Raw genomic sequence first — 17948 nt, forward strand, 5'->3', positions numbered from 1 at the left:
GTGCCGGAGGAACCTGGAGTTATTGCATCGCCTTGTCGATGGCCTCCTGAACCATCCAGTCCAGTTCTTCTCGGAGACCTGGAGCAAGCAGCCCTGGCTCTGGAACAGAAGAAGGAGGCAGAGGCATAGCTGGAGGGACCACCATTAAAAGTGGAGTCGCAGCTCCCATTACTCTGTCGAGTGAGGGTTGCCTCGGTGACCCAGTCGCCGAAAAGGTCGGTGCATTTTCTGGACGGGGTTTCTTTGATGGCGGCTCGGACAATGGCAAGGTCGATGACTTCGCTCCCTCGATGGTCCGAGACTTTCGATGTCAATGGCGATGTTTGTCTCTACAATCCCCTCGGTCCTGAGTGGGAGTAGAGGGTGTCAAAGGCCGAGATGTCGTTGATGCCGGACGGTTGATGCTGGCGTGGTTGATGCTGGCGTGAAGTTGATGCTGCCGGTGGTTGATGCTGGCGTGAAGTTGACGGAGCCAATTCTGACGACGTTGATGCAATGGACAGAGTTGGGGTTTGAGCATGGAAGAGAAGTTCCCTCTTCTCCATTCTGGCCTTGCGACCTTTTGGTGTCATTAGGCCACATTTGGTGCCGGTCAAGACATCGTGCTCTTGTCCAAGACACATCACACAGACTTTATGGGGGTCTGTGATGGACATGGTGCGATTACAGTCCGGGCACCGATGGAACTCAGATGCCATGGCAAAAATTGAGCCACGGTACGGTCGACGGCCAGTAGGCCATAAGGGCCAAACTCAATGGTAATAGACGCAAAACGGGTAAAAATTACCGGAGTACCGCGGCTTGAAAAAGTTAAAGGAGGGACCCCTGTGGGGCAAATTAACTTTTAGTAATTTCGTGAGGAAAATTCCTGTCAGTAATCTCTGTAAAGCTCCTAAACCGTGAGGCAACTGCTGCACGGAAAAAAGAAGACTGAAGGGGGACCCCCTGCTGGCTGCTGGGCTAGTGCCATGCTGGGCATGCCCAATAGGGGCCAGTCAAAGTTCTGGAAACTTTGACAAAAGTGTTCCATGATTGGGCTCCATCCTGTGATGTCACTCATATGTGAGGACTACCATCCTGCTTGTCCTGTGAGAATTGACATTTCTAGGCTTGGAATTTGTTATAAGTTTTTTTGTGTTTAGTTATGAAATTGCAATAAAAATAAAGTAAAAAAAATATATATACATATATATATAATAATAATAATGGATACGCTTTATTTCAGAAAGTATGAGCTTAAAAAACAAAGTATAAAAGGAGATCTAGAATTAAGACCAAACAGGAAGAACCAAATCAAGAAAGCAAGCATCAGAATTTTGAAGCTACTGTTGCTGCTTGTTTTGTTTATCATATATACACACAATCACTGATACTATTTGATTTTCTTTTAACCTGGTGCATTTAATATACACAACACTTCATTTCTACCCCAACCAGCCCTAACATTTGTATATGCAGTATATACACACAAAATTCCTAATGTAAGGAGGAGTAACTGGCTCCAAAGCATATTGCTTCCCACCTTTACACGTTAATCTACTGCTGCTGCAAGAGGCTCAAAGATTACCAGCCGTCATACTTCCAAATGTCTGCCTTCTAGTATGCTGTGTTTTCTGCAGGTGCATTCTTTTCAATTACCTTGTCTTGCTCCAGTTGCTCAATCAAGTTCTTCGCATCACGCAGTTGTGTAATCAGTTTAGTTTTCTCAGTGGTGTGAAGGTCCTGGCAGACAGACAAGAAGAATAAACTAATTAAATGAAAGTGAACTAATGCAAAGCTACAATGCAATTTCTATAAAAGCTATTGAAGCAAGGCATTCAATTATAGTCCAACTTAAATTATTTATATGGTATGTGAACACTGGCACTTCCTTTAGTAGAAAAGTGTTGAGCATGAAGCTCACTAAAACACTGAATCTCAAAATTACAAGCATTCGTTCATCTGGTCTAAAATGTTTTCTTTTTTTTCACTTACACGGTTAACATATTTGGCTAGAATATTTCCCAAGAGAATCCCTTCAGACAGACTGCAGACAAAAGATGATCGAAACAAGCTGACTGATTTGCCAAAATGCCCGGCATGTTCATGAGACTGGACTGCAAAGAGGGTTTTCTGTGGAACTGTATCAACAGTGTGTGTAATGAAATAAAACGAACCCGCCCCTCTCCCAGCCCACTTTTATCTTTGTTATGTACCTCTATCTTTGGCTCAGAGGACTGCACCACTATACAGGTGGCATTTACACAAATGACATAAGTATTGTTCAACCTACAAGTTCTGCCGCCATTCACAAACAACTGACAGAAAATGTTTATAGATGGCACATTTTGTTTTGGGTTTTTTCCTGTTCATTTGATCACACACTAACATACAGAATATTCTGACTGGAGAGCAATTCTGGGAAGCCAGAAATGCGAACCAAATGTAATGCAAATTAATTTCCATTAATAGCCTAAAAGCTATAGAATTATTACAAGCCTGACTTTGTTGTTGTTCTCTTACTTCTCTTTGTCTTAATTCATGCGTGTCCTTTCTTTTACATCTGGAGAGATTTTATTTCTAAAATTTTTATAATGGTTCCAACAAAAAACCCATACTACTTACTCCAAAGTCCACTTCAAAGCTCTGTACTAGTTCAATTAAGCTGCAGTTCACAATACCAGCTCGCCCAATGAATAGCACACATGACAGGATGCTAAAAAACACAAGCATGGGCTAGATTCCCCAGTTCACTTGGGGCTGAACAACCAGACATCATAGGTCATCAGAGAAGTGTTAAAGTTCAAACACACCACCCAACGTGCTTGTAACAGCAGCAAATTCTCCTTCAAGATTTAAAACAGGAGGTTTTTATCCTCCTGGTCTGGCAATGGCTGTAATATCATGAGGTCCCCAGTGAGGTCAGATGACAGGACATTAACACCACATTAACAGGTTCTCATTCTCAGCCAAAAAGCTAAGAAGCCTGAAGCTCAGAATTTACATTTGTATCTTAGCCAGAATGCCCCAACATCAGATTAAATAAATCAACTCAATTGTATCACCTCACTTGTTCGTCTTCATAAATTTTTCTGTTTGAACAAAAATCAACTCAATACACATACGATTTAATTACATATATTCAACAAAAAAAAATTTTGAAGGGGGAGTGGAAAGTTTCATATATTACTATACTGCCATTACCCACTGGCAATGTAAATTAGGTTTATAATCATGAACTATCCACCACCAACCTCTTTGTAGTTATCTATTGAGCATGCAAAAAGTTAAAAAATATCTTCAATCTATCGAGAAGTAGCTTAATAAGTGTCCAAACATACCTTTTATATCGAAATTATTTTTTGTTTTTTTATTTTTTATGATTCTTAAGAAACAATGTCACCACAATATAACTTAAAGCTCTATTCTTCATTTAAATAATGCTGTGTATATGTGCATTCATTTAAATAATGCTTTGTATATGTGCATACAAAGAATCATAAAATCCGTATATTGTCGGGCTTTGTGTGTAATTCCAAATTTGGCTGTCCAATCTGGACCGATTATGGCTTGATCGCATAATGAGCAATGTTTACATTGCTAATGACCTATATTCGGTTCTATAGTATCTTCAACTACTGGAGTCAAAAATGAATGGGTGATCGCATCGCCCATATTTTGTCCTCTACTGTATTCTATTATCGGATATTCTTGGAATATTGCATGTGTTTTTAATATAGGCCAATGATATCGAATCAAGGATGCTATTTGTCCTGCTTTATTGGAATATGGTATCGTGCAGACTACTCGTGTTTCTTCTTGTGACGGTGTTTTATCCAATAGCAACCATTGATGCTCGGCATGATATGCTCGCTTGTATGCTCGTTTTATGCATTTATAAGGATAACCACGCATTAACAATCTACGTTGTAACTGTTCTGCTTGTGTCTGAAATTCTTGCTTAGTATCACATAGACGTCTCAGGCGTAAAAATTGTCCCACCGGCAAATTTGTTCGAAGATGATACGGGTGAAAACTTGTAAAGTGTAGCAACGTGTTCTTTTCACATTCTTTCCGATACAATGTTGTAGACAATTTTTCTCCACGTTTTGTTACCAAAATGTCTAAAAAATTAATGGTGGTGTTATGATAAGAAATCGTGAATTGTAAATTTGGGTCTAATGTATTTAACCATTGATGGAAATTTAACAAGGTAGCTCCATCAGCATGCCAAAGACAGAAGATATCGATGTATCTGACCCAATTTAATACTTGGTTTATATATTTGTAATTGCATTTAAACGCACCTATTCCTTAAGTAATTTTGCTTAATTATGCTCCAGACTAATTGAATTGGGGCCTTCCTTTTCCTTATAACTGGCAATGTATAAAGAATTTTCCTTTAATTTGTTTGTCTTGCGTACTGATCAATTTGATCAATTATATACATAAATTGCCTTGTAATTGACATGTTTATTTGCTGTCAAAATCTTTTTAAACTGCATAAATTAAAAAAAAAAAAAAAAAAGGGAGGTTAGGTAGGGTGGAAGGGGCTCAAACAGGTACTTATGGGGAAATGGTTCAGAAGAGAAAATAACTCTTATGTTTACCAAAGAAGAGAGAGCTGGGTTGAGTGCAAATTTCCACGATCTGAGTAACTTTCTAATTTTTTTCCTTTACAGGATGTTATAGGGAGGTGGTGAGTATGGTATATAAGCCGCAACATCAGCTTTGCCTCCATCTCCAGCTCCTGGCAGAGGTGCATAACCCATTGCTAGGGACTGACCTGCCAGAATGCAGAGGAATGTAGACTTTCAAAACACATTCAGGTCTTTATAAATGGTCTATGACTGGCTACATATGCAGATGCAATAAAATTTGTATAAGATGCAGTTCTTCAATAGGTACATCACTTCATTCAGGAATTATATCAAAATCATCTTTGAGATATTTGAGGGATCTAACTACATTTTCTGTCTACTCTGTTACTTTGCCGTTCCCCCTCTCCCCTATTTCAGGACAGGAGGAAGGGGGTGGGGGTGGGGGGACGACAACAGAAGGAGGTTTCTTGCAGGCTGTTTGCTAGGGAAGGGGTTGGAGCAGAGAGAGAGCTGAGACTGTGGCAGGCAGGCACCCTGCAATTTCCTTCAAAAGACTGAATTACGAGGTGTTAAAAGATTTCAGGAAAGTTGAATCTGTGGCAGATTGTAAATTTGGCGGTTTCTCCCGTGGCCACACAATCACAGGAGGCCAGGGGCACTGACAGTAACATAGTAAAAGTCAGAAGATAAAGACCCAAATGGTCCATCCAGTCTGCCCAGCAAGTTGTTTAGAGTAATTACTGTCACTCTGTGCAGGATATACCCATGCCTTCTTTTAAAGGTAGTAATTTCTGCTCCGTACAGATTATCCTCATGCAGAAATGTTACACCTAAATTTAACACAAGTTACACCATTTCTTCATTTCCATCCTTTAGCCACTAAGGATCCTTTTTGTTTATCCCATGCCTCTTTGACTCCCATTACTGTTCTAACAGCACCATTTTAAGGAGGGCATTTCATAATTAAAAAGTGTTGGTGACAGACAATTATCAATGGGACTGTGCTACTAAATGAGCTTGGATTTTATTATACTGAAGCTAAGAACATTTTACAATTGTCTTCTTGAATCCAATTAATAAGCAGCTAATCAGCGGATGTGCTGTGAATGATTGCACCTCTGCCAAACTAGCATACCTAGAAACTCTCAGGAATTCAACCTGAGACTCAAGGAATGTGCATCAATTGCAGGGTCCCAGGGAAAACACTACAAATCTCAGGGTCTCTCTGTATCCAGCTCAGCTACTTCTCTTCCTCAGTAAACCTGCAGAAAACAGAAGTGGAGCGAGCCTGGAGTAGACACTGCCAGCAGATGTGGGGAGCAACTGGAGGGGAGGGGGGGGGGGGCTGCAGTATACAAAAAACTCAGTCTGCAGTTGTGATTCCAGGACGTGGGAATCTCTCAATTAAGGGCAGAGTGAGGATGCATAAGTCACGGAGCTTAAACTTATAGAGGGGAGGGAGCAAAGAGTGCTGGGGTCAAGAAGAGACAAAGAGAAAGTATGCTGGGTTATCTGGGGAGGGGACAGGTAATGGTGATGGATGTGAGAATAGGAAAGTGTGGATTATTTGGATGGGGGGCAGTGGAAGAGAGAAAGCTGATACATATTATTCCATTCCTTCCTCTCCCAGTGCTAATCAAGAGCAATCTCAGGGTGACCACAACTCAAATGTTCCCAGGTATGCTAACTAGATAAATCAGTAGGAATAGCATTCAAATATGGAAAGCTTTCTGCAAGGAGGCTTGGGGGCCAACCATTTTTATTGGGTTTCTTTGTAAGTATGTTCGAATGCTTGCTGAGCTTCATCATGTTTTCTCAGAGTCTTCCCAACTGAGTTTTTTTCTGGATTCTAAGAGTCTGAATGATGTTGCTGGTGTGAATGGGTAACATGTAGATTCTATAGTAATTTGCGATATGAGGGTGGTTCCTCCACTTTCAAATTTTCTTTTTGCATTTACTTATCTGGTGCTCCTCACTATTTCTTTGAATCTCGCTCCTTTTTTGTGGATTAATGATATACGAGATCTCAATTTATTTAATATTTTTTTCCTTTGTTAGAATCCAGCTGTCTTCCCAGAATCCCCAGCTTCGGATGCTCACTGTGTTGCAGAGAACCTCCAGTGGGCGTCCTGATACATACACAACTAAGACCCAGCAGAGGAACGTACAGGCGTATGTACGCATCAGCATGCACAATTCTGCACACATTGGAGGGAGAGCAGAGTGTTCACCCCGAAGATGTCGTCACACCCTCCAGACTACATAGCCTGCCTGAACGTGGACTCTTTGCCTCAGCAACAGGTTACTTAGCCTGTTCCTGGTCCTTGCCTTGCTTGCTGTGTGCCTGGTTTTGGATTCTGCCTGCTCGCTACCTGCCTCAACCTTGGATGGTTCTGGATTCTGCCTGCCTTGACCCTAGGCTGGTTGCTGGATTCTCTTTGCTCACTACCTGCCTTGACCCTGGACCGATTACTGGATTCTCTTCCCTTGCTGCCTGCCTCGAACCCGGATTGTGTTGGATCCCGCTTCTCTTCTGTCTGCCAGACCCTGGATCTTCTGTCGGACTCTGCTGTTGCATTCTTCAGTTCGGACTGGCTCCTGTTATCAGCTTGGCCTGGTTCCTGTCTTCAGTTCAGCTGTGCACTGTGCAGCCATCAGCCTTGTTACAAGACATTAGTTTTGTTTCAAGCCATCAGCCTTGCCTTTGCTAGTTCTCTGCTTCAGCTTGTCTTTGTCAAGCCTTCAGATATATGTCTTGCCTTCAATACAGACTCGTGGACCTGGTCCATGTCAGGATGCGCTCTCCTGGCGTTGGCGTGGGCCTTGCCTTGAGGTTGCACCATGGCACAGCGGCTCACGCATTTGCTGTTCATGTCTGTCAGTCTGAAAGGGCTTCAGAGTGGCCAGAGAGCTACCCCCAGCAGAGGACTGCCTGGCCCTGACATCCTTCTTCACATATGTTTATTTTTTTAGTATTGTTGATTCTTATATATGCATTTCCTTTATCAAGTGTATCTTGATGTATGTTAAAAAAAAACAACCCCAAAGCTCCTATTTTACATGCAAATGTATTTCATGCCTCTTCAGGAGAGACCTGGCCCTTCCATACCTTTATCTTCTCCAGTTCCTGCAGCCTCTCTTCTAGCTGCTCCTGCAGTGCTTCCTTTTCGTTGCTCAGCTGACTGCAGCGTTCCTTATGGGAGCGAAGCATCTCTTTGCAACGCTGAAGCAAGTTCTCCTGGCGTCTCACCCTCACCTGAAGAGCTTCCACTGTTTTTGCGGGATCGCTGCCTCCATCTGGAAACATACACAGTGGAATTTTTCATTAAGTGCATTGTGCATTGGGCGTAACCAGTCTCTGGTTACGCCCTCAGCCCCACCTACCTCTCAGGATCCTACCCATAGAGCATACGCTGCTTAAGGAATTTAAGGTGGACCAGGCATCTAGCCTGGTCCTGCACAGGTAAATAGGGAAACACTAGGGGTTCTGCCTCACAGGTGCATAACTTTATTCAAGAATTTAGCCACTCACTAACTCTTTGAATATTGACCCTTCTGAGGAGCATTTAGAAAGTTGGCTAAATTAATATTTAGGAACTTATCCAGCTAAATTCTAGCCTGCTAATAACAGGGTCATTCATCAAATCACGTCAGAGCTCTAATGTGTGTTATATCGCGAACATCTCGTGATATACAGGATAATTTGCATGTTCCTGCCCAGATATCCTCCCCTATTACAATGACGTTCTTTGCTTGTGATTTGCATGCAATAATGTAAATGCATGCAAAGAAGGTCATTAGTAGGCAATTTGATGCAAATGTTTTATCGTGGCCAACTGAGGAGGGGGTCAACCGCAAAAAATAACAATACCTCCCTGGTAAGTGTTATATGTGCGGCGGGAGACCTGGGAACCACACATTTAAAATGGTAGAGAAAAAAAAAAAACAAACCACAGCCAAACGGGAAGGCTGAGTGAGGGTCACTGCTGACCCCCATTTCAACCCGGGGCACCAGTCGAGGTGGCATGGACTGCTCCAAAGTAAAAATGTTTAAAGTATATGTGCGGTAGCCTGCAACCCCCCCCCAACAGACAATCCCCCTCCTCTGCCCCCCATAGACAATCCCCCTCCCCCCTGGCCCCCCCTCTAGAGACCCCTCACCTTAGCATCAATCCTGTATCGGGGACAGGTGCACCCTTGTACCTGTCCTGGTCGGCGCCACTTTCCAAATTGGTGCCAACTTCACCTTGCCCCAGCCATGTGACTGGGCTGGAATCCATGGACCTAATTCAGGCCACGTGGAAGTGAGCAATGTTGAGCTGAGAACTCTGCCCAAGCTACAAAGGGCAAGTTATCAGAACACTTACCTCCTGACCCCAAAACATTTTCAGCATTTTCTTGCATAGGGCTCTCAGCATTGGACTCTGGCTGGGCAGATTGATCAGGTAATTCACTTGACTGGCTGCTTGTTATCCTCTGCTTCAGCAAGGATACCTACACAAAACATGCACTTTTCATTGTCTCTAAATACAGGTTTAAAAGCAAAAGAGTTTAAAATATGACGCAAAGCAAATTCAGGTTCCATCAAGGCTTTAACAGATTTTTGTCTTTCCTGTTTTAAAACAAAAATCTTTATATTGACCTGGGTATTAAATAACTTCATGAGTTGACATTCTTTGTGGTACAGTGCACTACCAATCAAAGCACATTCTTTATAATACATCCAGAGGGATGTATAAGGTTTAAATACAATTCTGAAATTCCATTTTAGTTATCATTAGTGGGGCTGTTCCTAAAACCAAAGAGAAAAATTATCATTACTAAAAAAAAACAACAACTTTATTTGCTATGGGTAATGTACACTATTTTAATGCTGCTTTAAAAAAAATAGAAATACCAATAAGAAATATGGCACACCAGTACTGGAAAGTCTCATTGGTGGGCAATTCTACTGCAGCTTTCACAATTTATAGTCAAACAGCCAATGCATTAAAGAATTTGATTCTCTACTACAGAGGCTCTCAAAACTGTCCTGGGGGACCCCCAGGCAGTCAGGTTTTCAGGATATCCACAATGAATATGCATGAGATAAAATATGCATGCTATGAAGGCATGCATATTTTATCTACTATATGTGTCTGTCACAGGGCTCCCATTGGCTGCTTTCAGGCACAAATTTGATCAAAATAAAATTATTTTCTTTACTGTATGAGAAGTCATGAGTCGTCGTCGTCCCCCTTCCCCTCACTGATGGTTCTCAGTCTTTAACTTAGTAATGCATGTCATCATGTTGCTGCAGAGGTTTACCTCATATCCTGTGTCAGGTGCTGCTGCTTTAAGTGCGCTTTAGCTAGAGAGCAAATTTGCTGATTGTAAATGGTGTTCTTCATAGGCAGCAGGATGAATAAGCCATGACACGTGGGTGATATCATCCAATGGCATGGGACAGACCCTTCTCTCTTAGCTCTTAGACGTTTTGCATGTGCAGGCGTTTCCACTCGGGCATTGCCCGTGAGCTCCTCAGTCAATTTTAGAACTATGTCTAGCTAAATAGTTGATTCTTCAGGAAGGTGTGAGGGTATATAGCATGGCTAATTCATCCTATCTACAGAGAACACCACTGAAGGTAAGCAAACTTGCTTTTTCCATCAACAAGCAGGGATGAATTAGCCATGACACGTGCGGAGTCCCAAGCTGAGAGTTGTAGCAAAGCATTTACTGAATAAGCAACCTGGATCCACTGTGAAGCATGAATTACTGGGAAACAGTCTAAGCAAAACTGCTTGTCCAAATTTACTGTCACTTTTTGATAAACTGTCCACACAGTAATGGGACGTGAAGGTGTGCAATGGCTACCAAGTTGCAGCTTTGCAGATCTCTTCAATATGTAATAATCTCAGAGAAGCCCCAGTGACCATTAGATGGTATGGTTTGATATCGCAAACAGGATACAGAGACCTGAGTTTTGAATTTCACAAATACGGACTTTATCAAAATAGGGATATATCAGGAAGAAGAATTGGAAGACTGGGAGAAAATAGGTGAGGTAGAATAACAGTGGAGGAAATTAAAAGGAGCTATTACAAAGGCAACAAATCTATGTTAAAAAAGTAAGCAAAAGTAAGAGGAAAAAGAAATTGATCTGGTTCTCAAAGAAAATGGCTGAAAAAATAGAGGCAAAAAGAACAGCATTCAAGAAGAATAAAAAGAAGAACACAGGGAAGAATATCTGATGAAGCTGAAGTAGATGAAGAAAGAAATCAGGAAAGAGAAAGATCAAGCAGAAGAAAGGATTGCCAAAGAGTTAATAAAGCAAGATGACATAACATTTTTCAGATATATCAGAGAAAAAAGGAAAGCTCAAAGTAGAATAGTGAAATTGAAAGGTGATGAGGAGCAATCTGTGGAGAGATACAAAATGCAGAAATATTAAACAACTACTTCAGTTTGGCATTCACTAAAGAATACCCTGGAGAAGGACCGTTGCTTGTTCTCAAGACTGTAGATGGGAATGGGTTAAACGAAACTCCATTTACAAAAGAGAATGTATGGAATAAGCTAAGTAAACTGAAATTGGAAAATGCCAGGGGCCCTGATGAAGTACATCCCAGGATACAGATCTTGTCTCGGAAATTAAGCAGGGTTGGCCTGGCTAGTACTTGGATAGGAGACCACCTGGGAATAACAGGAGCTGTAGCTCAGAGATGTGCTGGTGGGTCTGCTGAAAGACCTGTTCAACAGATCCCTGGAAATGGGAGTGATGCCACAAGGGTGGTAGCAGGGTGGAGGCAGGAAACTACAGGCCAGTTAGCCTCATCTCGGTGGTAGGAAAATTAATGAAGATGATGCTGAAGGAAAGGATAGTGAACTATCTACAATCAGGAGGCTTGCTGGACCCGAGGCAGCATCAGTTCACCAGAAAAAGGTTTTGTCAGACCAATCTTATTAATTTTTTCCATTGGGTGACTAGAGAATAGGATCAAGGAAGGGCACTTGATGTCATCTACTTGGATTTTTGTGAATAAAATGAGAAGCTTGAGAGTGAGCGCCAAGGTGATGGCATGATTTCCAAACTGACTGATTGATAGGAAACAACATGAGATGGTAAATGGAACCCACTATGAAGACAGAACTGTGTTAAGTGGAGTGCCACAGGGATCGGTTTTGGGACCGGTTCTGTTTAATATCTTTGTAAATGACATTGCAGAAGGGATAGAAGGTAAAGTTTGTCTATTTGTGGATGATACTAAAACCTGCAACAAAGTGGACATGTCTGAAGGAGTAGAGAGAACAGTGGTCCAAGATTTGGTAGCTAGGATTCAATGCCAAGAAGTGTAGAGTCATATATATCTGGGGATTGGTAATACAAAAGAGCTGTATATGATGAAAAGTGAAATACTGATGTGCACTGCCTTTTTGGCGATCTGAAGCTGGTGAAGCAATGTAACAAGGTGATAGCTAAAGCCAGAAGAATGCTGGGCTGCATAGACAGAGGATTAACCAGCAGGAAAAAGGAGGCGATAATACCCTTGTATAGGTCCTTGGTTAGGCCTTACTTGGAGTATTGCATTCAGTTCTGGAGACCATATCTCAAAATGGATAGAGTCGGGATGGAGGTGGCCCAGAGAAGGGAGACCAAAATAATGTGGGGTCTGTATCAAAAGACTTATAATAGAGGCTGAAGGATCTAAATATGTATACCCTGGAAGAGGGGAGATATGATACTGGCCTTCAGATTCCTGAAAGGTTTTAATAATGCACAAACATCAAACCTTTTCCTTCGGAAAGAAATCAGAAGTAGGGGTCACGAAATTAAACTCCAGGGGGGACAACTCAGAACCAACATCAGAAAATATTTCTTCATGGAGAAGGTCATGGATGCTTATAATGCCCCTCCAGTGGAGGTGTGAAGAAGAAAACAGTCAATTAATTCAAATGGGCATGGGATAAACACTGTGGTACCCTAAAAGCTAGAAGACGGAAGTGAAGAAGTATGTGCATGGGGGTAATCTGCACAGAGCGGCAATTACCCTTAACAGAAGGCTTGGAGGAGTAGCCTAGTGGTTAGGGTGTGTTTTATGCTAATAGATAGTTTATCGCAATTTGCACTAATACCTATGCGAAAAGCTAAGTTAGTGCAAATTGTGATAAGTGCCAGACCTGTTGTATTTCCTGCATATGACCATTGGGGGACCATTTTTGATGGTCCCGGGAGGAGAGAGAGAGAGAGAGAGAGACTAGCCATAATGTCCTCTCCCTAGATAGGTATTTATATCCCTAAGGGAGGCCCACCTAGTAACTCGAGGTGAGGTTTAGGTATTAGTGCAGGGGGTTAGGGGACACTCTGACATTCCAAGTGAGATGTACAAACAGAACAGTGGTCTATTGTGAAGATTTGATGAACCTTCGGAGTGAGGAAACTCATTCAAAGATGAGATTTGTTCAATGTTCTCTCAACCTAACTTGATGGACTCTCTACCTGGGTAACATCAAGCTAAGTGCAGATGAAATACATGCTGAGGTGGTCCGCTAATATGATGGTGACCCCTGAGAGGTAGGTAGCTTGAAGAACTACTTGGCAACTGCACATCCATTCCCATATTCTTGTCACCTCTTGGCAAAGAGTCTATGACCCTGTGGCCTCCTTTCTGTTGATACAGAATATGGTGATGATTGTTGGTTCGAAATTGAATTCTCTTTCCTTGAAGAGATGTGAGAAAGTCGTTAAGGCATGTTTGTTTGTTCATGGTTCTAGAACAAGGGTGGGCAAACTACGGCTGCAAGCTAAATACCGTTCTCTCTTATTTTTAATCCAGCCCATGGAAGAAATTTTAAAATGCATTAGATGCGGCCAACTGAGGCTTCTGCAGCCTGCTTGAGTTCTCAACATCATCATCAAAGGCCCAAAATGGTGTGAGACCTGGCTGATGAGGAGAGACCCCATTCGTTGGCGCTGGTAAGATTTCCGCCACAAAAAGAGTCGCAGCAGCAGCACCCGCCTGAGCCCAGGCCAGTGGGGCTTAAAAATAAAAAAAAAGATGAGGCAGCGGCGCCTGCCAGAGTCCAGGCCGGTGGGGCCAACAAATGAAGAAAAAAGTCGCAACGAGTGAGGCACTGCCAGGGATCCCACTCTCCAACAAGAACAAGGCCGGGACCACGGAACAATGAGTGAGCCGCTGGCAGGGGTCCTAAACCCCCCGCCAGCAAGATGAGATCCTGCGCAGCCAGTGGACCCGAAACTGACCCAGCCGGCAGGAAGAAGATGACCTGAAGCCAGCAGGAAGGGTGAGTTGTCACATGGTGGGTTGGGAAGAGAAAGGATATGAGTATGGCAAGGAAATGAGATGAGTGGGTCAGTGACTAAGAGGGGAGGCAAGGGATTGAGTGGAGGAGGGAGAGTAACTAAAAGGGAAGAGAGAGAGTGGGAAGGAGAGAAAGTGACCGAAAGGGAAGAGTGAGTGGGAAGGAGGGAGAATGACTAATAGGGAAGAGACTGAGTGGGAAGGAGGAAGAGTGTCAAAGGGAAGAGGGTGAGTGACTGAGAGGTTAGGGGACTGAATGGGAGGGTGAATGATAGAAGGTGGAGTGAATGACTGGGAATGGAAGGAAGGGGTGAATGACTGAAAGGTGAATAAGGGGGAAGATGGAAGGAAGTGGACGAGGGGAGTTAGAAAAGAGGGTAGAAGTGTTTGTGAGTGTGTGTGGGAGCTTGCTTGTGTGCATGCCTGTGAAAGAGAAAGATTTGAAGCCTGCTTGTGTGTGTGCCTATGAGACAGACTGGTAGCTTGCTTGTGTTTGTGTCTTGAGAGAATTATTGTAGCTATGTATCTTTCAACAGTAAATAAAGAAAGATGGCATTTTTTTAAAAACTGAGTGACCTGTGTTTAGTTTTGTCTCTCAAGGTCAAGGAACTAAGGGAGCCCCACCCACAGCCCCATCCCCGATCCACCCCTGCCATGCCTCTGGCCCCTTCAATGGACAAAAACTTCTAATGCGGCCCCTGCACCAAAATGTTTGCCCACCTATGTTCTAGAAGATTAATCTGAAAATGCCTCTCTGCTAATGTCCAAGTCTTTTGGGCTCAGAAGAGCCTTACATAGGCTCCCCCATCCCTTGGTGGCAGCATCTGTCACTAATGTCATTTGATGAGGAAGTAGATGGAGTGGTGCCTCTTCTCAAAGGATGAAGGGGACTAGCCACTAGTGAAGTTCTTGCTTCATTTTCTGCAAGACATGAGGTAGCTTAATACCACCACATGAACTACTACTGCCATGTGACTCAGAACAGCTAGCACTTCACTGGCTGTTGTCTGACCTGAGTACAGAATGATGAGCAAGAGATGTGAGAGTGTTTGCTCAGTCTGTCAGAAGAAACATTCTCTCCTGTAGAGAATCTATTCAAGTTCTGATGAATTTGATTTTCTGAGGCAGGATGATAGCAGATTTTTTGAAGTTCACTAGGAATCCTAGTGATTGCAAACGTTGAACTATCTTCTGTAGGGACTCCTTCCTGAAAAGTCACAGTCACTAGTCAATCTTCCAGGTAAGGGAAAATATAGATGCCCTGACAATGGAGATGCACTACTATTAAGGAAGGATCGAGTACGGATAGAGGATTTCACTACAAATAGATAGAGCCAGTGGGAGGGAGGGATGGATGGGTATGTGAGCATAGGTATTCTTCAGATCCAGAGCACAAAACCACTCCCTTGCCCGGTTGACGTAGAGAATCATGTGAAGGGAATTCATCTTGAACTTCTCCCGATATAGATTCTTGTTCAGACTTCTTAAATATAGGATAAGACTCAATTCTTGGGAATAAGAAAATAATGGGACAAGAACCCCTGACCATGTTGATTGGTCAGGACATAATCTATCATTTGCTGTGTGAGCAGCAACTCCACCTCCAGGCGGAACTGCGTGAGACTGATACAGTTTGAAGGCTGAATGATGAAGAAGCATGGGAAGCTGGAAGAAGTACAAGCAGTAAACAGATTCCACAATTTTGAGAATCAAGCGATCTTTGGTGCTTTTGTGCCATTCCTCCAGGTAGAGACAAATTCTATTCTCTGCCAGAAATGATGACCACAGGGTTGGGAGACTGATCAAAAATTTAGTCCAGGTTTGGGCTGGACCTGCTATGCCACTTTTGACTGATGACTCTCTCATTGTCAGCTTCAAGCCAAAGGCAAGCAAGGGGAGGCAAGGCAAGACTACAATAAGGAAAGGCAAAGAAGACAATGAGGCAATGCAAAGACAGGCACAGAGGACACGCATCATGCACTGCTGGCAGAAGCATAGCAGGAGGACCTGTTGCTGAAGCAAGGGGTCCAGCTTGGTTTAATCAGGAGGCATCAAGGTGCATTTCCCACTGTGGTGCCTACAAGGGGGCTATGTGTGTGCATGTGCAGGAGCAGCAGTGTCATGCCACTGGGAGGGGGCTGGCGGCGTTCCATGGTGAGTGCATTTAGTTGCGAGGCCATCCCACAACTGGCCAAATGTTACACTTTAATTTTTTAATGCGATCATGTAAGTATTGAACCATATAAAGCTGGTGAGCAGAAATGTGTACATTAAGCATAAAGCTCTGGGATACCATTCTACCAAAATTATCTAGGAGCCTGGGGGTCTTTTCATGGTGGAGTGTTTGAGAATATTCTTGTTTCTTTTTGCATGTTTTAGCACTGATTCTATCACAACTGATTGATGAGGCTGCTGCACCACTCCTAAACCCAGAGTTTTCTGAACTCTATATATTACGTCCAATTTTCTGACTACTGGGATGCAGAAAATTGTATTCTTCCACATACTCATTGGTAGGAATTCTTGCAGGATAGCATGGATTAGAATTGCTACCAACTTTGCTAGGATATCTAGAATCTGGAGAAGGTCAAAAGACTTCTGTGCAAGCGCCTTTGTCCTTATAGAGGTCTTCAGGTGGAGAAAACTGTTCCAGAAGCTCAGGTAGGAGAGGTTGGAGGGGATTCCCATCGAACCCTCCTCAGATCCTAGAAAAGAGATCATGATGATCCAGAACCCCAATAATGAAGTAGGCAACTGGGTAGGAGTTCTAGAGTAGGACCATCGCTATGGGGAGAACTAGGAAAACAAAGTGGACAAAGCCATGGGGCCTGATGAGGTTCATCCCAGGATACTGAGGGAACTGAGATATGCTGGCGGGTCTGCTGATGACCTGTCCAATAGATCCCTGGAAATGGGAGAGGTGCCGAGTGATTGAAGAAGAGTGGTGGTGGTCCCGCTTCACAAGTGTGGGAGCAGAGAGGAGGCTGGAAACTACAGGCCGTTAGCCTCACCTCGGTGGTGACAAAATTAATGGAGACTCTGCTGAAGAAATGATAGTGAACTATCTACAGTCAGGAGGATTGCTGGACCTTAGGCAGCATGGATTCACCAGGGGAAGGTCCAGTCAGACAAATCTGATTGATTTTTTTTTTTTGACTGGGTGACTAAAGAATTGGATTGAGGAACAGCGTTCGATGTGATCTACTTGGATTTCAGCAAAGCTTTCAATTTGGTCCCGCATAGGAGGCTTGTGAATAAAATGAGAAATTTGGGAGTGAGCGCCAAGGTGGTGGTGTGGATTACACACTGGTTGATGGACAGAAGACAGCATGTGATAGTAAATGGACCCACTCTGAAGAGAGAACAGTGTTAAGTGGAGTTCCACAAGGATCGGAGTTGGGACCGGTCCTGTTCAATATTTTTGTGAGTGACACTGCAGAAGGGATAGAAGGTACAGTTTCTCTGTTTGTGGATGATACTAAGATCTGCAACAGAGTGGACATGCAGGAAGGAGTAAAGAGATGTGATTTAAGGAAGCTTGAACAGTGGTTGAAGATATGGCAGCTGGGATTCAATGCCAAGAAGTGCAGAGTCATGCATCTGGGATGTGATGAGGGGTGAAGGGCTCTGGTGCACGAAGCAGGAGCGAGACCTTGGGGTGATAGTGTCTAGCGATCTGAAGACAATGAAGCAATGTGACAAGGTGATAGCTAAAGCCAGAAGAATGCTGGGCTGCATAGAAAGAGGAAAAACAAGTAAGAAACAGGTGGTGGTGCTAATCCCCTTGTACAGGTCATTGGTGAGGCTTCACCTGGAGTTTTGTGTTCAGTTCTGTAGACCAGTGGTTCTCAACCAGTGTATCACCAAGTACACGCAGATGTGTCCCTCGCTGATCCAGTTGCTCTCCCTACCCGAGCAAAATAGGTCCTCTACCCGGGCTTAAAACGCTGATAGCCTGGGTGAAACGCGGCAGAACAGATGGAGTCAGAGGCACCGGCATGCTCTCTTCTTCCCACCCACCCCACCCGCCCAAAAGAGGAAGTGGTGAGCAGCAGGTCCGTGCGTG

The 17948-nt window shown here is 43.4% G+C and overlaps 1 protein-coding gene across 5 annotated transcripts in view; it reads right to left on the minus strand.

Moving 5' to 3' along the window:
• The window catches only part of GOLGA4 (golgin A4), a 456386-nt gene that overhangs the window by 235175 nt on the left and 203263 nt on the right, over positions 1-17948 (minus strand). For all 5 annotated transcript variants that reach the window (XM_029589809.1, XM_029589811.1, XM_029589810.1 and 2 more), the window contains 3 exons: positions 8948-9074; positions 7690-7877; positions 1639-1722 (listed from right to left, as the gene is read on the minus strand). In XM_029589809.1, the coding sequence (XP_029445669.1) occupies positions 1639-1722; positions 7690-7877; positions 8948-9074 (399 nt within the window). The remainder of the gene's footprint in view (positions 1-1638; positions 1723-7689; positions 7878-8947; positions 9075-17948) is intronic.

Source organism: Rhinatrema bivittatum, chromosome 2, assembly GCF_901001135.1.
Source record: "Rhinatrema bivittatum chromosome 2, aRhiBiv1.1, whole genome shotgun sequence".
Taxonomy (NCBI): Eukaryota; Metazoa; Chordata; class Amphibia; order Gymnophiona; family Rhinatrematidae; genus Rhinatrema; species Rhinatrema bivittatum.